Source organism: Crinia signifera, chromosome 3, assembly GCF_055691185.1.
Source record: "Crinia signifera chromosome 3, ASM5569118v1, whole genome shotgun sequence".
Lineage (NCBI taxonomy): Eukaryota > Metazoa > Chordata > Amphibia > Anura > Myobatrachidae > Crinia > Crinia signifera.
The window spans coordinates 45,735,558-45,758,541 of NC_139219.1; the positions used below are offsets into that span (position 1 = coordinate 45,735,558).

Consider the following 22,984-nt stretch of genomic DNA (forward strand, 5'->3'; position numbering starts at 1 on the left):
ATATCGGAATTATATTCTGAAAGGCCCAGAACCATTATACATATCTGCTAAAGATTGGCAGACGCTAACGGCTAATACGGTCCCTTTGCCCCGCCCTTTCATATTATTCTTGACAGCTAATGGATATACAATAAAAAAGTTATCTATTTTACTATATTACCCAAGGAAACATTATGTGCACAGGAATAGCAGTAAAAAATGTTCTTTGTCCGAAAGTTAAGAGAAATAGTTGTTGAAACTACGGCACACAGCGATGAAAATAGTTTGTACGGGTTCAAATTCGAATGCGCATGAACAGACCCCCTGTGCAAATGCCTTAAGCGAGTATCAGACTCGCCGAAGCATTCGCTGGGGAGGGGGGGGGGGGGCGTGGATTTGTCTTCCCTTCAGCCACATGCAAGGGGGTGTGTTCTCGTACACATCCCCTCGCAGGTTTTAAAACACAGGGTCAGATGTATTAAGCCTGATGCGAAAGTGGATAAAAAGTGGAAGGAGATAAAGCACCAGCCAATCAACTACCAACTGTCATTTTTCAAACAGTTAATTGGCTGGTAAATTATCTCCTTTATCTCTTCACCAGGTGTAATACATCTGCCCCGCAGCTTGTAAAACAATAGATGATTGGTTGATACTTCTATCTGTCTCCACACTATCTCTTTCCAAGTTCCCTCCACCATCTTTACCTAGTGGACGAATGTTCAGTTTATGGGTGTGGCCAGTTTTAGTGAAGCGCAATGTCAGCATTGCAGGAACATGAATGACTTTCTGTACAAGGCACAGTGGGGGGGATGTATTATAGTGGCAGAGCGAGTGTGTGAAAAATCCCCCTTTCAGGGATTCCCCACATGAGCACACAGCGCATCAGCCTAGCACTGTTGTGCTACGTGTCCCTGCACAGCCAGCTCCAGTGCGCACGTGCAAGATCACGCTACTAATGCACAGCGCGGAACCGTCACCTGCCACAGCCAGGGACAGCGCTGTCCCTGCTGTGGAGATAGGGCAACGACACCTGCAGCTGTCTAAAATGACACTTGCAAGTGTCTGAATGGTTATTGCCACTGAGCAGTCAAACATCGCCCTTCACGTGGCATGCTATCTTTTAGATAGACTAGTGCTTCTGTCACCTGCAACACCGGCCGGTGTAAAACGTGAGGAGAAGTGGTATCAGCGCACATAACCTGCACTCCTTTCCCCCCATAACAACCAGATTGTGTCCGTCTGCCAGGCCGTGCTTCTAATGAATATTATCAACACAAACAGGTGGATTAGAGCAAGGCTGAACACTGCCCACATTAGGTCACTTAACACTTTGAGGGGTAGATTTATTATCTGCCTTAAGGTAGGGGATAGCACTTCCCCTGATCTATCACACCTGCTGGCCGGGTACTTTATCGGCGGCGGTGTGGGGCAGGAGGCATAGCGCAGCTACGATATTTCGTGCTGCGCGCCTGCCTCCTGCCTGATTTATGAACGGTCAGCATCTCTGACCGTTCCGCCGCCTGCAGCTATCGACTTCGACAGCTGCAGGCGGCGATGCCCTATGCCCACAGCCGGGACAGCGCTGTCCTTGCTGCTGGCTCTGAGCTGCGCGGGATCTCGCGTGAGTAGCGAGATCCCGCGCATGCGCAGTCCAGCCGGCCGGGGGGAAGGAGACAGCGCGTCAATGTTAACTGACGCGCTGTCAGCTGGAGGGGACATCGCCGGAGGGGGGGGTTAGCGCTCCCCCTCTTAGGCGGCAAGATCTTAGTAGATCTTGTCGGTGTCCCCTCCTGCTTCGCCTCGCTAATGAGGCAAAGCAGGGAGTGTTATAGCGGCGCTCTTAGCGCCGCTACAATAAATCTACCCCTGAGTGCCAAAATCTCTAGAGAGATGCGCAAAATATCCGCTAAAAATGCCAACGTCGCTCACATTTGTTATATAAATTCAAATAAAAAATGTTGTGGGGATAAAAAGATCATATTTCCTATATAAGGTAAGGTATAAGAGAATGAGAATGGGTGATAATATGAGTACGTGTCAGTGTTCTTACAGGTTTCTGATGTGCTCCAGCGTGTCCTTGTCTTTCGCAATCATGTCCGCTAAGATGTGCTGCACTCCTGTCTCGATATCTTGAAGTTTTGATAGACCTTTGACAAAAATATAAAAGACAGCATTGATGGGATATAATGACCCCCCTGGGAGCTAAGGGTAGCATTCATTCCTCTACAGAGAATCCCCCTCAACCCACCAATGTCTTATACCTTCTGCATGATTGTCTGATTATTGTTTGTACTTCAATCCGACCACATTGAAAGTGCTGCATATCCTGTTAGAAATACTGAATAATGATATTTAACAATGACAACTGGAAGCTTACTACAGCTACAGTCAGTGGCTGTGATGTAGAGGTTATAGTCATATAGCCACTGTCACCGCAGAGTACAGGTAGCAGAACACACTGAGCTGAGTATTGTACCTCAGTCAGGGGCAGATTTATTAACCCCTTACCGACGCAGCATGTTTTTGCCTTCCTGACAGAGGCCTTTTTTTCAAATCTGACAGGTATCACTTAAGTGGGGATAACTTTTTTTTGCTTTTACTTATCCCAGTGATTTTGAGATTGTTTTCCCGTGACACATTGTACTTTAAGTTAGTGATAAATTTTGGTCGATACAGTTTTTTTTTTTTTGTGAAAAATACCAAAATGTCGTAAAAAAAATGAACATTTTGCAATTTGCAAAATGTTAAATTTTCTGCTTGTGAGACAAATAATCATACCACTCAAAATAGTTAATAACTAACAAAGACCATATCTAAACTTTATTATTACATCATTATTTCAACTTTCTTTTATTTTTTTTGGACGCTAGGGGGCAGCAGAGTCTAAATTTTACACATAACACAGTAAACGCTGCTTTTGGCTGTTCACGTTTGAACAGCCAATCGCAGCGATCGCCCATGGCGGGGGGCATCGCTGCCCACCCTGGGCAATGAGGGAAGATGTCTGCTGTCAGGGACAGCAGACATCGTCCCTCTGTCACCGCGTCTCTAGACGCGGTGACAGTTACAAGTCATGACGTACATTTATGCCATGTGTCGGGAAGTACATCCCGACCATGACGTAAATGTACGTCAAATGTCGGGAAGGGGTTAAGATCAGTGAAGTGATAAAGTGTCTGGTTTTTATCAACGGCCAATCAGCTCCTAGCTGTCATTTTTCAAACCAAACCTTTTTTCTAGATACAGCTACATAGGGGCCTTACCACCCCCAGGTGTGAGCAGCTTGGCAATTTCCACACATCTCCCCAAGCGCCCTATATAGGCTCTGCCATCCAGGTGGTAGGGTTTAGAACTCTCTATTTTTCAAACCAAGCCTGTAACTTCACAATTAGGAGATGATTGGCCGGTGATAAAAACCAGACACTTTATCACTTCACGGAGCTTAAGAAATCTGCCCCTCTGTTCTGTATTTCAGCAGAGAGATAAAGATCATAATGTGCTAGAAGCACCACAGCAGAGTGTGACACCCCAGGCAGGAAAGAGAACTGCACAGATTTTTAAAGGTGCAGGGTGCTAGAATGAGCACTATGAACCCACTATACTTTTTTTACTATTGCTCATACATGATGTACAGCACATAGATCAGACAGCAATTACTGTACTGCAGATATGTATTACACAGGGTTGGGATCGTTGGGTCTACAACAACTAGGTCGACAAGCATTGGGTCGACACCACTAGGTGGACATTCAGCAGCAAGGTCGACATGGGTCAAGGTCGACATAACATTAGGTCGACACAAGCATTAGGTCGACATGGGCTAGATCGACAGTCAAAGGGTCGACATGGAGTTTTTCACCTTTTTTTACCCGAATGTCGACACTGTCGACATGGACACAGTTTAAAGTAAATTTGCTTACTACCTTTGCCAGATGTGTATATTTTCAGTTCATTGTTAATGTATTGTGTTGTTTTCTTGCTTTGTAGTATTTTTGATTATACAGTATAATATAAATACAGTACTTATGCGATATCGGCCGAAATATCGATGCAATCCGAATCGATTTTTGACCTGTTCATAACCCCACTATCCACTACGCATGGAGTTGATTTTATATAGTGTGGCGAGCACAGCGAGCCCCGCAAGGGGAGGCGGATTACTGTGCTCGCCACACTATATAAAATCAACTCCATGCGTAGTGGATAGTAGGGGTATGAACAGGTCAAAAATCGATTCGGATTGCATCGATATTTCGGCCGATATCGCATAAGTACTGTATTTATATTATACTGTATAATCAAAAATACTACAAAGCAAGAAAACAACACAATACATTATGAACTGGAAAATATACACATCTGGCAAAGGTAGTAAGCAAATTGAACTGCTGATAATCAGTTTGTTGTACGACACTGCCCTCTAGTGACTAACATTATAGTACACATCAAGTGGAAAGTAATATAAGTAACTAGGCAAACTTAGCAAATGCACAAATTAACAGTAATTTGATATGGTTCTAAGAGGAGAACCAAATATTTCACTGGAGCAAGGCACCATCATTGATTTGTAGACCAGCATTTCCTAAACAATGCAATGTGCAGAGCCAAACCAGACAGCTAGCAGCAGACTATGGGCCAGATGTACTAAGCTTCAAAAGTGACTAAATGGAGAGTGATAAACAGCCAGCCAATCAGCTCCTACCTTCCATGTCACAGGCTGCCTTTCAAAAATGTCAGGCAAAAGCTGATTGGCTGGCTGTTTATCAAAAACAAGTTATCCCAATATGAACAATATACTATAGGGCCTATTCAGGATCACTCGCAGTGATACGAATCCAGCCACTGCCCCGATAGACCGGGTTTGCGCATGACAATTTCTGCGCATGTGCACACCCCACCAGCGAATGCATGCAGCGAGTTACACACTCAACAGGACGTTTGTACCGGGGACGGCGCTGGTCCATGGGAACGCCAGCGTCTTATGGTCGGCCACCATTGAATGATTTCTACTGCTAGCAGCGGCATGCGAGGGGATGGGCTCGTTTCAGATCCCCTTGCATGTTTCCAAAGGGATTCGGTGGCAGAGGCCCCAGGCACTGATTGGGTCATCCCTTGTTAAGGCTTATATAATGCCTACGTTCATTCTAGCACCCTGCACCTGTCACAGCCTGTGCAGTTCCTCTTTCCTGCCTGGTGTGTTACTCTTCTAGCACTGGTATGTATCTAAGCACTGAGGGGCAGATTTATTAAGCTCAGTGAAGTGATAAAGTGTCTGGTTTTTATCACCGGCCAATCAGCTCTTACCTGTCATTCTTCAAACCAAGCCTGTAACTACACAGGTAGGAGCGGATTGGCCAGTGATAAAAACCAGACAGTTTATCACTTCACCGAGCTGAATACATCTGCCCCTGAGACACAGACAAGAGTGTGCCAGAAGCACCAGAGCAGAGAGTGACACCCCAGACAGGAAAGAGGAACTGCATGGGTTGTGATAGGTGCAGGGTGCTAAAATTAACAATAAATGTCTATAGCATTAATCTAAACACGGTATAATTTCCTTATTTGGTACTTGTGTAGTTTCACGGCGCCGCCACGCGCACACTCTGTCTCTGAAACTTGGCAGCATGCCAGAGGCACTCTTTACCTGTGCGCGTGCCGCTCTAGCTCTGTCTGGCTGTGCGCGTGCCGCTCTAGCTGTAAGCTACGTATTGTCAGCTTACGTTATCAGCGTAAGCTTACAGCTATCCGCGTCCCCTCGCGGGCTTCACAGGTGTCCGCGTCCGCTCGCCACGCTTCGGGCTCGGTGGCTCTCGCCACACTTTATACAATCAACTCCACGCCGACGTTGATAGAGGGGGTATGAAAAGGTCATAGGACACGTACCGCCGTCGCTCACCACGCTTCGGGTTGGCGTGGATAGTGGTGCTGTTTCAGAAACACATTCACACCTGCACACTCATACACCTGAGACAGTAATGACGACATTTTTGGTAACTGTTAACTGGTTAGCGGCTAGCAGGTAGTCGGGTTTCAGACGCTTTATCGTCAGAATCCTGACTCCCCCTTCTTAGCGGCTTTCAGATAGTCTGGGTTTCAGACGCTTTTGTGTCTAAATTTAGCGTCTGCATGGGGTACTCCCCCTTTGATAGCGATGTGCCGGGGTGTGTAGTTTAGAAGCCCGGCACGTCAGCGGTGTGCCCGGGGTGTCTACTTTTACATGCCCCCGTTGTCAGCGGTGCGCAGGGCTGCCTAATTCACTGTGGAACTACAAGTACCACAGTGACCTGTCAGCGCCTGGGCAGCGCGCTGCTGCCCGGCGCTACGCTGATAACGTAAGCTGACAATACGTAGCTTACAGCTAACAGGACGCCTGACAATTTCATGAGATATTCCATTGCGTCACTATGGTAACCAGCATGCCTAACAACCTCTTGGACCAGAACACTGTTTGAATGCCTGACTCCACATGGTGGCTCATAGTTCCCCTCTGAGATGGAAAAGTACGGCACTAAGGGGGTTATTTTGGTTCACTCTTTCTGACAAATTCCTTCTTAGAAGGACAAAACCATGTGCACTGCAGGGGGCAGATGTAAAATGTGCAGAGAGAATTAGATTTAGGTGAGTTATTTTGTTTCTGTGCAGGGTAAATACTGACTGCTTTATTTTTACACTGAAGTATAGATCTCACTTTGAAGTAAAACCCCACCCAAATCTAACTCTCTCTGCACAAGTAACATCTGCCCCACCTGCAGTGCACATGGTTTTGTCCGTCTAAGAAGGAATTTGTCAGAAAGAGTGAACCAAAAAAAAAACCCTTAGTCCCGAGTTTCGATAACCTTATATATTTTGTGTTCATCCTGTCCAGGCAAGTACTCTACAATCCTAATTTAAAGCCATGCTACCTGGCTAATAAGTGCTCTCGAAGTACAACACATTGCAGTAGTTCTGCATTAGACATAAACAAATTAAGACAGACAGACTTGTTTTCATAGTTGTAAATTAGGAACAGGCTAGTTGCTATGGGTTGCAGAGCCTTCTTTAGTTGCTATGGGTTACATAACCCTCATACAGCTCTATTTTACTGATGCATAGTCCCTATAAATTGTCACATTGATTTCAAGCAAGTCTATAGCTGGTGCTGTGTAACCTTCTGTGTTATTTACCTTCTGTGTTATTCTTAATGTACATGTGTAGGTTGAGCTGTTGCGGGGATTCGATGAGGGCTTTGGCCGCAGTTTCTAGTCCCAGTTGCCTGGCTCTTTGTGCTTTGGTTCCTTTGCTTCCAGTTTTGTAAGGAGTATACTGCACAGTAGAGACGTGTTAGTTCTAGCTACAGGGCAGCACTATGCACAGACAGGTGTCAGCTATGTATACATATACTGTATGTACTAACCACATGGTCAATCTCATCCAGAGATCTGCAGTTCAGCATGGCTGTCTGTAAACTGGAGTTCAGCTTTCCTTCCTTCTTCAGTTTCTCTACCAGATTATGAGCTTTTTTGGCAACAGACCTAAAGGGAAAAATAAAATATTATTGATTCTGATTTTAGGCCCAGTTTTACAGGTATGAGGGCATTCATATGTTCCTAGTAACCAGTCTAAGAATGATGATTATAATAATTGGATTATTTTATGTACTCACGGTAAAATCCTTTCATTATCGATCTGGGGAAACTACTAGCTGAGTTGGAAATCACCTGGCGGATAGCAGGAATAATCCTTCTAGCAATGGAACACTTTATTGCTAGCTAACTTCTCTATAGGCCATCTACTAATACCAAAAAATAAGGTACTTATATGTTAGTTGGGCGCCCACTAAGCTATTTGCTTAGTTTTCCGCGTCCGCTCGCCACGCTTCGGACTCAGTGGCTCGCTGCGCTCTCCACACTATATAAAATCAACTCCATGCCAACATGCATAGTGGGGGTATGAGTGTACTAACTATAGTGGACGCCCAACTAACATAAGTACCAAAAATAATCTTTACACCTAATTGAAACAGTATGGTCAATATTATTATTTATGGTTCTTGTTTAGTTTCACGGCGGCCGATATATCGGATGCGTTATCAGCCGATCCGATGTGATGCGATTTTTTTACCTGTTCATAACCCCACTATCCACTAAGAATGGAGCTGATTTTATAGTGTGGCGAGCGCAGTAATCCGTGTACGCTCGCCTCGCTGTGCTCGCCACACTATATAATATCTACTCCATGCATAGTGGATAGTGGGGTTATGAACAGGTAAAAAATCGCATCGGATCGGCTGATATCGCATCCGATATATCGGCCGCCATGAAACTAAACAAGTGCCTTATTTTTTTTTATTATTATTATTAACGGTTATTTATTCCGCAGCACTTTACAGAGAATAGTTGAACATTCACTTCAGTCCCTGCACCAGTGGAGCTAACAATCTATATTCCCTACAACAAGTACGGGGAGAATATGCAAAATCCGCAGTTAGGACCATGGTGGGAAATGCACCCATGACCTCAGCGCTGTGAGGCAGTAATGCTAACCATTGCACCATCCATGCTGCCCATATATATACCCAGAAAGAATGTACAACATCTAGAAGAAGAAGTCGTTAAAGTCAAAGATGACGTGCCAGAGAAAAAAAACGGAGAACAAAAAACTTTAAGGAGAAACAAATATAGGGCCTTATTCGAGTTCACTCTTTCAGACAAAATCCTTCTTAGATGGACAAAACCATGTGCACTGCAGGGGGGCAGATGTAACTTGTGCAGATCTAATTAGATTTGGGTGGGGTTTTACTTCAAAGTGAGATCTATATTGCAGTGTAAAAATAAAGCAGTCAGTATTTACCCTGCAAAGAATCACCAAATCTATTTCTATCTGCACATGTTACATCTGCCCCCCTGCAGTGCACATGGTTTTGTCCATCTAAGAAGGATTTTGTCAGAAAGAGTGAACTTGAATAAGGCCCATAGTGTCTCACAGCACAGACACTAGGAAACAACTGAGGCTTAAGCGGAGCGGGGGGGGGAATTAGAAAATTACACTGTTTATGTAATGAATCTCAATATTTTTTTTTTGTAATATCTTTTTATGTATATAAATAATAACGGAACTAAGGGCCTGATTCTGGTTTGCTAATTTATTCAGGGTACTGCACACACATCATAGAAAAAAATGGTGCCTCCACACGCACAATAATACTGCATATACAGCGGGACAGAACAGAACACCCTTTCCATGAAAAGAAGCGTTTCCATTTGGGAGTGTCCTGGAGGGTTTTGGGCATGTAAGCCAACTTCTTTAGAAGACGGAGATGTGACGCCTCTTTCAGGTGGACCTTTGCACCTAGCACAGAGTGGGTGCATGTCCCGCTTTTAATGGCCATTGTTGCAGTTGCAGATAGAGAAATAGTGGGCAGGGTGGCGTTCCACAGGCAGATGACACACATGTGCGGATTTTCACATCATCATAAGCTAGTGAATTCCACGCACACAGTGCCCTCTATGTTGTCAGAATGAACTACAGATGGAGCGTGCTTCATTCAGCGGGGGTCTGGCGGTCAGATCGCCAACTACCAGCCCCCGGAAGGGGATGCGCGCACACGAGATGCACGCGCATCCCCTTCTAACGGAGCTCCCCCAGGATCCCGCAGCCTCACCGCCGGACCACCTACACGGTCCACCCCTAATCCTGCCCGTCTCCCTGAAGTGGAGACGGGCAGGGTTCGTGTCCCCCGACCGCGCATCTCAGTCAGATGGAGTGCCATCTCACCAGCAGGGGCAATCTGGTGATGGAACAAGTGCCAAAACCACATAAGTTTTCTCTGCAAAACTCCACTGAATTCAACCCTGCATCAGGATGAGATTTTTACTTTTATCATTTTCAATAAGAAATAGTTACCATATAAAATGTATGTAGATATAACTTTTTGAGCTTACAAAATACTATTCTATTTAGGGTATTCACAGTTAATTTGGGAAGACCTTAGACACTACAGAATATGGAAGGAGTATTGCGGCTTCCCCATAAAAGAGAATATGGAGGAATGCCAGAACCCAGCGCTGCTATTTCCAGACAGTTTCCACGGAAATTTCCACTGACCTTAAGATGATTTATCTCTATTTCTATTCTTTAGTTGTTCCGTTTACGGCAGAAATAACCTCCTGAAGAAATCCATTTTATATTCATTCAATTCTGCAGTATTTCTCTGCCATCTATGAACTACAAACCCCAGCAAGCATTGTTTTGCAGAAACTAGATTTTGATAACCATGGGCAATGCCAACCATGGTCTCTCCAAAGCGACTGTGTGCCCTGGCAGAAGTAAGATGCCCGGACTGATATAGCCACGCAATCTTATTGGCAGAGTATATAGCGGTGCTTGTGGTGTTGTGAAATGTAGGTTTATTAATAGTAAAGAGCAGAGATAACAGGTCCTAAAAGGGTTAACTTGCAGGTATGCAGAATAGCAGATATATATATAACAGTCAGGTGTATGGTGCAGGTGTATGGTGCAGGTACTTATGGTTTCCTGCAGCTTGCAGTGGATGCTGGAGAGTAATGGACTTTTAGCAGGACTGTGAGGATGACAGTGAGGCTAGCACTGCGGCGCTATGCAGGGAACTCTGCCTCTGGTCGTTGGTGGTTGACAGCTGGCTCCCTTTCCGCCTCTGGCAGGGATAGCTGCCAGGATCAGGACGCACTGCACACACTAACAGCGCCGTCCTGTCAGCATAATGCGAGGGTCTCCGTCTGAGGTAAGGGCGCGCAGGCTTCCCTCACACTGTCACTGGGCACACCAACGGACACTCCCTCTGTCACAAACACACAGGGCACGTTGTCACTCACGGCGTAGCACGGGGGGGGGGGGGCTGGGACCGCCCACCAGCAGGACGGGGAGCACCGGGGGACACAGACGTCATGCAGAGTGCATCTCTCTAACACATCTTCCCTACCCCCTGTGGGGGCAACAATTTGATTTAACACAAAGAACTCTTACCTTAATTCCTCCAAGCTTTGCTGCACTTCTCTCAAAGCATCTGCGTCTAAATTGTTAATCAGCTCCTTTCTATAACGAGCGATAAATGGAATGGTGTTCTCATCCTGAAAGAGCTGGATCAGGTTTGAGCAAACCCAGGATTCAATATTTGTCCTTTCTGATAACACCTAAATAAAACATAATATATATACATGTTTTAGGTGTGAAAAAGCTCAAGGTAAAACAATCAGCAAGGGTACAAATCTACACTCTCTATATTGTCAATAAGAAAAGACTGGAGAAATACCTTTGTAGCTTCTCAGGATAATTTGTCACATATATACACACTATCATTTAAAGGCACATCCAACAATCAAATATGATTTGCTTGTGTTAAATGAACAATGGGACCAGTGTCTTATTCACATACATAAAACAACTGGGAGTGACAAAACCACTGTGCTAGCTTGCACTGATCATTTTTATGTGCAACATTTGTACATCTGTTTGTGAATGCGTCGCAATATGCGTAGAACGCGATACAGTGCGAGGCCCGGTTGGAGCCAGGTTTCGCCTGCAACTCTGTATGTCTTCACAATTACAATCTAGTATATTCTGAGTGATGTTTCGATGCATCTGTCACCCAACTACTGTATGCTGCAAAATGTAACAAAACTACGGAACATTACAAATTTGGTAGCATCTCTATCGTACTGGGAGTCTTTCACTGTATGGTGTATAGACACTAGGTGGATACATCTCTATGCTCTGCATACTGTATGTGTACAGCAGTCCAACATGTTTGGAGAAGTCTGTACTATATGCAGGGTTTGATAGATAGATAGATAGATAGATAGATAGATAGATAGATAGATAGATAGATAGATAGATAGATAGATAGATACTAATATGATTTATTCCATATGTAATGTAATCCTTTTTCTTCTGCACTCTCCATTTAATATGTGTGCCTTATGAAATTAAGGTGGTATTCAATCCCGCTATTTCCACCGGCAGCACTCGCCTATTCAATGCTGCCATTACCGACTGCATTGAAGGCACTTTTCGACAAAACAGATCTGACTTTTAAAAAAGTCAAATCAGTTTTGTCGGAAACGTCCGCTGTTTGTCAAATTCACTGCGTTTTCCGACAATCTGCAGCCGTTTTCACCGATTTGCAGCCTTTTCGACAGTCGGTACATTGAATACCAACTGTCGCGTTACTGTTGGAAGAGACAAAAAACGTCTGGGATTCAACTGTCAAGACATTCCAACAGTCGGAATCCCAAATTGAATATCCCCCTAAGATTGCAAAGATCTCAAAACCAAAAACAAAACATAGTTCAAGGCCCCATTGTTTAATAGAAGGCCACAACTTTAATTACCTAACTGGTTTATTTTTTTCTAAAAACCCCATATGAATTGTTGGATTCATTTCTTAATTTAAGAACTTACTTTTCAAATATGTATTTAAATATTTTGGTACTTGTTTCCTAGAACGGCCACAATCGGGGGTAATCGTGTACCTTAACTTAAGGTACACGATTACCCCCGATGGACCCGATTTCCTTTGAAATCAGGTCCATTTTGCCGGCAAAGGCAAAATCGGGTCCATCGCGTCGGTCGGGTGCATTAACATGGCACGCGACGCGACCGACGCGATGGACCCGATTTTGCCATAGGGTTCAATGTTAAAATATTTTTTACATTGTAATCGGGAAAAAAATGGGAAATGGGCCAATATGGGCCATTTCTCATTGTATATTCCCCCCCCCCCCCCCCATTGTGAACGTCACCCCACGATTGACGCCAACCCGAAGCGTGGCGAGCGTAGCGAGCCCGCGAGGGGCGGCGGTACGCGTCCTCCGGCCTTTTCATACCCCTACTATCCACGTCGGCGTGGAGTTGAGAATATAAAGTGTGGCGAGTGCAGCGAGCCACCGAGCCCGAAGCGTGGCGAGCCCCGCGAGGGGACGAGTATACCTGCGAAGTTATATGCGTCCGCTCGCCACGCTTCGGGCTCGGTGGCTCGCTGCGCTCGCCACACTTTATATTCTCAACTCCACGCCGACGTGGATAGTAGGGGTATGAAAAGGTCGGAGGACGCGTACCGCCGCCCCTTGCCACGCTTCGGGTTGGCGTCAATCGAGGGGTGCCGTTGAGGGGGTTAAAATTGGGGTCTGGGGAGAATTTTAAATTAAATCCAATGTAAAATAGGGTCCCAGGGACCCTATTCACATTTCAATCAATGTAAAAATCGGGGCCATCGCGTCGGTCGCATGCGATCGATGCGATGCGACCGACCCGATCAAAATCGGTGTGGCCGTTCTAGGAAACAAGTACCAATATTTTATTGAAAAATACTTACTCAGACTACGCAACCCACGTGTGTCCAAAGACTCTCATAGTATTAGAACCCCCCCCAGCGGCAATAGATTCCCATAAGCATTACCCCTCACATCCCCCACAAAATACAGCACAGCAGGATGATGGTATAGCCCGTAACATTTAGGGAGATATTCAATGTGTGTCGTGCTCTCGTAGCCATCACCCGACGGGGGAGGTGGCTGCGGGGCCCTATTCAATGCTGTCTTCCCCGACAGCATTGAACAGGGGTTCTTGGCAGAACGAGCCCGACATCACAAGCTGTCAGGCTAGTTCTGCCGAGAAAAGCCAGAAGTAGTCGAGCTCCCGGCCGGAGCTCGTCTATTTACGTCCTCAGCTCGTGGCCACGCCCCTTTCTCGCCGCTCGGCGGCCGGGACATTGAATCCCGACCGCCGAGCTCAAGTCGAACAAAGCGAGAACGGGACAGGGGCCGTACCCCTGACATTGAATACCCCCCTAAGTGTGATAATGTCAGCAGAAAATCCTAGCTGGCTGAAGTCCCCTCCATGTGACCACACCAGTTAAAAGAAATGTTTTACAATGGCAATCTGTGGTATGGCACTGGTGAATGTAATGCTTCTTAGCATCACTTGAAAGGCTATGTATGTGAGATACATTCCGAAGGTAGTCACAATGCAATGACACAGGTCACATGGAACCATAATAATATCTGGCCAGTATCAATTATGCACATATGCAATGTGACTTCTGTTCTTCATATAATTTCATAGAAAGATTAAAAAACTAGAAAAAAAGTAATCCCTGCATTTGTCCATATTACATACCAACTAACTCTTCTATTATGAACTGTGTGAAAACTAGATACTATAATTCCATCAATACCTCTACAAAGTTCCAGTTCATGTCTGTGCCATCTCTACCGGAGCCAGAGCCCCTGTATTTTACTGGCTTCCCAGCAGGATCAGAGGACGTCTTCAGTTTTTTCACAGGTGGGCCGCCAAACGTGAAATCATCCGGCGGCTCCTCCTCCACTGGGACACTCTCGTCTTTCACATGCACGTCCATGTTGAAGCTGCTGGTAGATGGGCATTCCTCAATACCAACACTCTTCCGTTCTGCCTTCACTTTAACCAGCTTTGGACCAACCTTCCGTGGGGTCGGGTTCTTGGCTTTTATGGTTTTTGGCTTTTCCTGTTTAATAGGTTGATCAAGACATATTGATATTCTCTGCAAGGAAGTAAACATGGTGAGAACTTGTATTTTGCATTGCTTTACAATCACAGAATTTAATATATCGGAGAAGAGAACACAATAAAAATGTAAAAAAAAATAATGTTTTATAAATGTGTCAGATCACAAGCCTAGGAAACTTTTTTGCATCTTACATTCTAATATTTAGTAGATGGGATGATGCCTGTAGTATATGAGTGCGTTGTACTTTGGTGTGATTCAGACTGAATTCGGTCCACTGGCCGATGGTGGGGGTCTTCGCATGAGTAAACCGCATGAGTTTCTCCAGTATAGGAGGCCAAAAACTGGGCGTACCCCTGCAAACGCTGTGTGTTGATGCCTGCTTGGGGCAAGCAGTCAGCACCCACCACCATTTCATCAAATGATGTGTTGTGTGCATAGATATATAAGGTTGCTCTGAAGAACCTTACGTAATGTATGCGTGCAAGTTCAGGAGGAAGTAGGCGGACAGCTGACATCCGGTGATCTCAGCTGGCTGCCCCATGCCTGTCCGACATGCCCGCATTAGCATGAGAATGCCCTGCGTTCTCATGGGAATGCCCATGAAACACTGGGCGTTCTTATATGCTAATGAGCTGCCCGGCACCCCACGCCCCTGGCCCGCCCCCAATGATGGTGCTAGCAGGCCCAGCCCACCCCCTTTGTTGATGTCGGTGGGCCGGTCCCACCCACTTTAGTGATGTTGCAGCCCAGACCCGCCCCCTTGGTTGCATCAGCAGGACAGACCCACCCACTTTGGTGACATCGCAGGCCGGGTCCGCCCCTTTCATTCTGCCCCCGCCCTGCCCTGTTTCTAGAAGGAACACTATCTCTAAATACTAGATGCAAGGTAATAACAATAAAATAATAATTTAGATAATATATGGTCCAGGTGTCTTTAAATATGCATTCCATGCTTTATCATTTATCAGGTTAATGCAATGTAGAAAATGCACCAAATCCTGGACAGTATATAGTAACATATGTATAATTCAAGTGCACTGTCTGGAACCTGTATCCATGTAGGCCAGTCCAGCCCCCCAGTATTTACAAACACTCTACATTCTTAAATGAACAACATCTACAAAAGCCATGACAATAGACAGCAACAATAAAAAAGTAACACCAAATGGTAGTAGTAATAATAATAATAACAATAATAATATACATAGACATTTCACCTCTTGTTTGATTGAGGGTCCTGTTGTCTCCCCAAATGTAGAAATCGTATTATCATTGTCCTGAGTAGTTGGTTTTGTTTCCTCTTGAGCAGCGTTGGAGATGCTGCTTACCGTTTTGGAGGCGGCCTAAAGAAAAATCATAAATGATAACATAAATAAACCCAAAATGTAGCAAAATAATAAAATAAAGGTGAAATAAACCAATAGATTAGAATAAACCTGACAAAGAATGGATTATAAATAAATAATATCCATACTGATGTTTAGGTATTGGTACGCACAGTACAAATATAATTATATCTAAAATCACTGAGATACCTTTACAGATTCAGGTTCTATGATATTGTTTCCCTTTGGTGGGAGGTTTGCACTCCTCATGTACAGTTATCTATTTTTACTTTTGGTTCTATGTAGACAAAAAAATGGCCAATTGGGATGCAGTTAACATCACAGCAGTCAGGATGCCAGTATTCAAGAAACCGACATGGCATCCCGACTGCCCTCGCAATACTGGTGCCGGAACTCTGAATAGATCAGGATCCTGACACAGGAACAGTAACAGCTGGGAGTACGCCGTTCTTGCTAGCGGCCAGCAGGGGAAGGGCAGGGAAGGTTTAAGCACTAGAGGAAACCCAGCGCCGCCGTATATGCCAACGCTTCCCAGGCAGTCACTCCAACAGGGCTAGGCCCGTCCCATTTGGTGATGTCGGTGGCCAGGCCCGTCCCCTTTGGTGATGTCGATGGCCCGGGCCCGCCCACAAGGGTGACATCTGAGAGCCCGGTCCACCCCCTTTATGCTGCCCCCGTGCAGCACCGCCCTGCCCAGTTCCTAGAAGGAACACTAATGTTCCAATATATACACAACAGGCTATGCTCTAAACTTGTGTCAAGGGATAAGACCACGGGCAAACTTTCATACATGGTATATTGCTACATCTACAGTTTTTAGACCCATTTAGACATAACTTGCAAGTCCTGGGAATAACCCTGCTCTGTTGCAGGGTGACAGATCTGAGACTAGTAATTACTGATGGAGATGTTTGCGATGATGCCACTCCACTAATAATATTGTGGAGATTGGCCACCAATGTATAATATTACTATTTTAACGGCTATTGTGAACAGCGAGCAGGACCAGTCTCTGCGCATGACTAAACTTTAGCGAAACACGTGTTGGACGTTTTTTTTTTTTTATATATATATATATATATTTCACTTCACATTGGGTTTACTTATTTTATCGTTTTCATGAATAAAATAATAAACGTTATGTTTTAATGTATTAGTGCAACTTTGTCTGGCTGTGATATTTTTCTTTATATATTTATTTTGTGATTGTATCTTCATAGAATTATGTGAATTTCTCTCAGCATGTATCTGCATTTGTATATATTGTATTTGTCTATTTTATTTATTTTATTTATTAACAGTTTCTTATATAGTGCAGCATATTCCATTGCCCTTTACATTAGGAGATAGTGATACAGCAAACTGGGTATTTCTGTTTGTTCTGGTATCAAGCTAAAACTACCAGATATATGTGGATAGCGTTTTCACTACTGAATAGCTAAGTGGCCTAGAAAAAAACATATGTATGTATAATCTCTATGTGAATGAGGCAATAGCGATTCTTTACACTCGACGTGTGTTAGTTCCTCTGAGCAATAACAGACATAGTAGCCAGCGAAGCTACATTATCACTTCACCAGGCTTAATACATCTGTCCAAGCCTTGGTGAGAGATAAAGAAACAACCAGCTCCAAACTGTCATTTCTCAACAAAGCCTGTAATATGGCAGGTAGAAGCAGATTTGCTGGTACTTTATCTCTCTCCGTTTTACCACTCTCTAATGTTTAGTCAATAGCCCCCACTGCTACATATTTTCTAGCAGTCACAACACACGTGATTTTCTTGGACACACAAGGCAGTTCCCATCACTTACCTTCCGTTTAGGGGCAGCTGCAGTCCTTGGTTTTGCTACACGTTTCTTTACAGGCTCTTTAGCCGCCTTTGGTTGTCTTTTTAATGCAGGAGCTTTTTTTTCTGGCATCCATTCATCTTCCTCTTTAGAGTCTTCTCCTGAATCCGACCTAACATCACAGATGAGCATAAGAAATAGCTTTGTGATGTGCCAAACTCATTAATGTGAACAATAAGGTGGTCAATGTCAGTAATTTTTTCCTCCACCTTCAGCAGACATTAGCTGATGGAGTGTGATTAGTACTTGTATTTTAGGTTTAAGGGTATTTAAAGCTGTGTACACACAGTGCAATATCGCTGGCAATATGGTCACTGAGCGACCATATTGCCAGTGATTTCTTTGTGCTGCAGCGATAAATTGCTGGGTGCGCGCTCCCGTATTCAGCCCCATAATGGTCACTGGTTGCAGGAGCGGTTTTCCTCTGCAGCTTCGTGCCCGCAGCGTGGCAAGCGCAGCGAGCCCGCAAGGGGCTTAGTTGCGCTCACCACGCTGTCTGAGTCCGGGCAGTCGGGATCCCGACGTCGGGCTAATGACTGTCGGGATCCCGACTGTCGGAACTCCATACCACACCCGTATTTGTTGCATTGGACCTTGCATTTCAGAGGTACTGTAAATCAGGGGCAAAACTATGAAGTACAGTTAGAGCATAGTGATTTGATACCAGTTATTTATATAGAGCACACATATTCCATAGTGATTTACAGAGAATATTTGAACACATTCACATCAGTCCCTGCCCCAGTGGAGCTTACAATCTATATTCCTTACCACATGTACACGCACTCACATTCTGGGGTTAATTTTGTTAGGAGCCAATTAACCTACCAGTACATTTTTGAAATGTGGGAGGAAATTGGAGTACCCACCCAAGCACGGGGAGAATATACAGACTCCACAGAGTTAGGGCCATGGTGGGAATCAAACGCATGATCTCAGAGCTGTGAGGCAGTAATGCTAACCATTACACCATCCATGCAGACGTGCTCTCATACATTGCAGCAGTCGCACAAAACATCCCTTCTCGGCGTGCCAGGTTCTGTGTGTGTCGTGGTTTCTTTTTCACATATTTTGACTGCACGGATATCTTTGATATGTGACACTTTTATATCTGTGTGTACACAAAGCACTACAATGCCGGGACCATATACCCCCCAGAACCCTTTGATCTTCAAACCCCTTAAGTCTTACTGTTATAGATAAATCGAATGACCCATCAATCGTCTCCCACCCTGTATCCCCTTCCCAAATCCCTCTACTTTATTTCACTTCTCCGCCTAGTAACTGGGCAGCTGTAATACAATGGTTATTTTTTATTCTAAGTCTATCCTTTAATATTGGTTTTACTTTATTTTTCCTGGTTTTACAGAAGTTCTATCCGCTAGTGCTATTTTGCATATTATTAGTTTAACCTAACTTAATCTGTTATTTAATATCATTGTGTTAAAGATTATGAGCATACACGCATTCGTGAGATTAATCTATACGTAGTGTCTTATTAAGAGTGAAAAATTATATATACCGTATTTATCGGCGTATAACACGCACAGGCGTATAACACGCACCTTCATTTTAAAAGGGAAATCTCAGGAAAAAAAGTAAAATTTCTAAATAAAAACTTTGAAGCAAAATAAGGGTAACTCAGAACTTTTTTTTATTAATATTATTACCACTTATAAGGTAAATAATGTAAAAGGACTGTAAAAGACCGGCAGCCATCTTAGACACTGGCAGCCAGCCTCCTCGCATAAGTACCGTACAGGCTGCACAGAATCCCGGTAAATATGAGCGCTGGAGCGGGTGCCTTCGGGGGGGCGGGCGGCAGGACTCTGCACATGATGTGCTGGTGTGGCGCTGGAGCGGGTGCCTTCGGGGGGGCGGGCGGCAGGACGCTGCACATGATGTGCTGGTGTGGCGCTGGAGCGGGTGCCTTCGGGGGGGGCGGGCGGCAGGACGCTGCACATGATGTGCTGGTGTGGTGCTGGAGCGGGTGCATGCGGGGGGACAGGCGGCTGGACGCTGCACAGCGTCCGGCTGCCTGTCCCTCTGCATGTGCCCGCTCCAGTGTTGCACCAGCGTATTTATTGTGTGCGGCGTCCTGCCGCCTGTCCCTCTGGGGGTGCCCGCTCCGGCGCTCCCTCGCTATATCGACGTATAACACGCACATATCGGCGTATAACACGCACCCATCTTTTCCCCCTATTTTCAGGGGGGAAAAAGTGCGTGTTATACGCCGATAAATACGGTAATTTTTTTTTTTTTTGTATATAAACAAAGTGAAAATATCCTCATTTAGTGTCTCAATTAATGTCCGAAACTCTTTTAGAGTATAAAGAAAAATACCATTTATCCCATATTACGTGAAATCTACCAATATTATTTCTAGATAGATACACAGCTTTCTCTTGTTCAAACGTATAATTAACCAACCTAACCCAGTCATTAGTATCCGGTGCTTTTTCTGCCATCCACAGTCTAGCGATACAGGTCTTAGCAAGTGCTCCGAGGTTAATGGCCAACTGCCTTAAGTCCGATGCCACCCCAGGCCTAGACCATACCCCCAATATTAACGCTTTAGGGCATATTTCCCCTCGAGGGATACCTATATTTATCATTACTTCCGCAACTTCCTTCCAGAATTTTTGCAGAGTTGTGCATTGCCACATTAGGTGCCAAAAATCACCACCTGCAGCTCTACATTTTGGACAGGAGTCGCTTTTCTCCCTTGCAAACTTTTTAATTTTAATCGGAGTTATATAGGTGCGGTGCAGTATATTAAATTGAATCTGCTGAGTCCTAAGGGAAGTGGTAGCTAAGTTGGGTATGGCCAAAGCCCTATCCCAGTCATCTGATGTGAGGTCAGGAATTTCCTTGGACCATTTTGTCATAAGGTCATGTAGGCCAGGGGTCAGCGTCATGGATGAAATATACTTGTAGCATTTGGATACACCTTTAATCGGTCCCAACTTCCGTAGGAATATTTTAACTGGATGATCTTTTATAATACTAGAAGATACGTGCAGATGTTCTTCCATTGCACTTCTGAGCTGCAGAGAGCGAAAGAACATGCTGTTTGGGATTTGGAATTCCAATTGCAGTTGGGCAAATGTTTTAACCCCATTTTGCATAACCACATGGCCTACATTAGTTATACCAAACTGAGACCAAGCTGCCATTCCCTGATGCCTTCTGATATTCTCAAAAGAGTCCAGAGAAGAAAGACTTGTTTCAGGGTCAGTATCTTTATGACCTATTGTCCTAGAGATACAATTCCAAATTTTTATTGCTTGGGTGAAAATCAAGGGATATTTCTTGCGATATTTATTCGTCAAGATAGCTTGTATTGGGGAGTGGCCTGGAATGGTCTTATTTATTAACTTTAACAGTTCTACTGAGTTACATGGATCTGCAACCCAATCTCGAAGATGAACCAATTGCGTTGAAAGATAGTACAATTTAAAGTTGGGGAGTGAGAGTCCTCCGAGTTCTCGTGGTCTCATGAGTGTGGTTAATTTAACTCTCGGTCTCTTATTTCTCCATATAAAGGAGGTTATTATCCCATTTATTTTCTTGAATATCGCATCAGGGATGTATACAGGGGAGTGTTGCATTAGATAAAGTAGTTTTGGTAGGATCATCATTTTGATGAGATTTACCCTTCCTATTACTGTCAAAGGTAATTTGAGCCAGTTCTTGCATTTAGACCTAATTAGAACAATTACTGGGTCTATATTGTATTTGACGTAGTCTCTTGCATCTTTAGAAATTACTACCCCCAGATATTCGAATCTTTCTACCCTCGGTATGTCGAATACTATATCGGGTTCCACCCGTGTCCCACTATCCACTAGCAAGTGGGATTTACTGCTATTTATTGTTAATCCTGAATACAGGCCAAATTCCTGGAGGACTTCCATCACCAAGGGAAGATCCTGCCTGTAGTTTGCCATCCCCACCAGTAAATCGTCCGCATAGAGCGAGACAAGGTTGCTCGCCCCCCCGCCCGGGTCTCCCCGACCCAGTATGTTTCTCAGTTTGCAAGCAACTGGCTCTATGGCCAGAGAGAACAACGAGGGGGAGAGCGGGCAACCCTGCCTCGTCCCACGGTATATAGAAAATGGGTCCGAAACGAATCCATTAATAGTAATACGTGCAGTAGGGTTATAATAAATCATAAGGATCCTTTTAATAAAACATGACCCGAAGCCAAACACCTCCAGAGTGGTCCTTAAATAAGGCCATTCCAGGGAGTCAAAGGCCTTATTTGTATCAAACGAGGCCAGGGCAGTCTCTGATCCCGTCATATTTCTCACCTGCAAGTAAGAGAAGACTCGTCGAACATTTATGGAAGTTGATTTCCCTTTCCTAAAACCTGTTTGGTCAATATGGACTAATTTATCTAAGACCTCTCCAATTCTATTGGCCAAAATTGTTGCATACACCTTGGCATCGACCGTGAGCAGCGAGATGGGTCTATAGGAGTCTGCCCTTAAGGGGTCTTTGCCCTTCTTGAGGATCACTGTGATTACTGCCTCGGTCATAGATTGTGATAATTGGCCATCTTTTTCCATTTCCTGGAAGAAATATAGTAACCTACAGGACAAAGTGTCTCTGAAGAGTTTGTATATTTCTACTGGTAGGCCATCGATACCTGGGGCCTTTCCGGAAGCTAAATTTCTTATTGCACATTCGACCTCACCCAACGTGATCGGTAATTCTAAAGACTCTCTATCTTGGACTGACAGAGCCGGCAAATCAATGGCCCTCAGATAGGACGAGCTATTATTATAATTAGGAGTTAATTTAGAGAGATATATTTCCCTATAGTGATTGACAAACACCTCAGTTATTTTTGAGGTTTCACTAAACGTTTCTCCTTCAAGAGAACAGATTTTGAAGATTATTCTGGGGGGTTCTTCAGATTTTGCCATGTAGGCCATCAGTTTGCCCGCCCTGTCCGCCATTAGGTACGTTTTATGTGAATCTTTTAATAACCGAAACTTGGCCATTTCCTGTAGGTGTGTGACCTAACCACACCCAATAACCACATCATGCACGGGGGAGCCCCGGCACAAAATTTACCTATGTCTTTTAAGACTACTGTGTTTAATTTTTTTTTATTTTTTTTAAATAACCACATTCTTCAACCCAACCACGGTCTACTAATTGGACCCGTGCTCTTCCCAAGTAAGGGAAATAAGGACAGAAAAAAAAAAGGAAGAAGGGATGAGAAGGGAGAAGGACTAATAGAATCCAGAAACGAGAAAGAACCTCCCGAACCCGGGATCACCTTCAGCCCAAAAACCCACT

The 22,984-nt window shown here is 44.5% G+C and overlaps 1 protein-coding gene across 1 annotated transcript in view; it reads right to left on the bottom strand.

Moving 5' to 3' along the window:
• SRBD1 (S1 RNA binding domain 1) overlaps window positions 1–22,984 on the bottom strand; it is a 211,172-nt gene that overhangs the window by 180,148 nt on the left and 8,040 nt on the right. The window contains exons 3-9 of the mRNA XM_083175725.1: window positions 17,639–17,786; window positions 15,697–15,822; window positions 14,168–14,512; window positions 10,960–11,126; window positions 7,373–7,490; window positions 7,143–7,281; window positions 2,030–2,126 (exon numbers count right to left, since the gene is read on the bottom strand). Coding sequence (XP_083031851.1) covers window positions 2,030–2,126; window positions 7,143–7,281; window positions 7,373–7,490; window positions 10,960–11,126; window positions 14,168–14,512; window positions 15,697–15,822; window positions 17,639–17,786 — 1,140 coding nt within the window. The remainder of the gene's footprint in view (window positions 1–2,029; window positions 2,127–7,142; window positions 7,282–7,372; window positions 7,491–10,959; window positions 11,127–14,167; window positions 14,513–15,696; window positions 15,823–17,638; window positions 17,787–22,984) is intronic.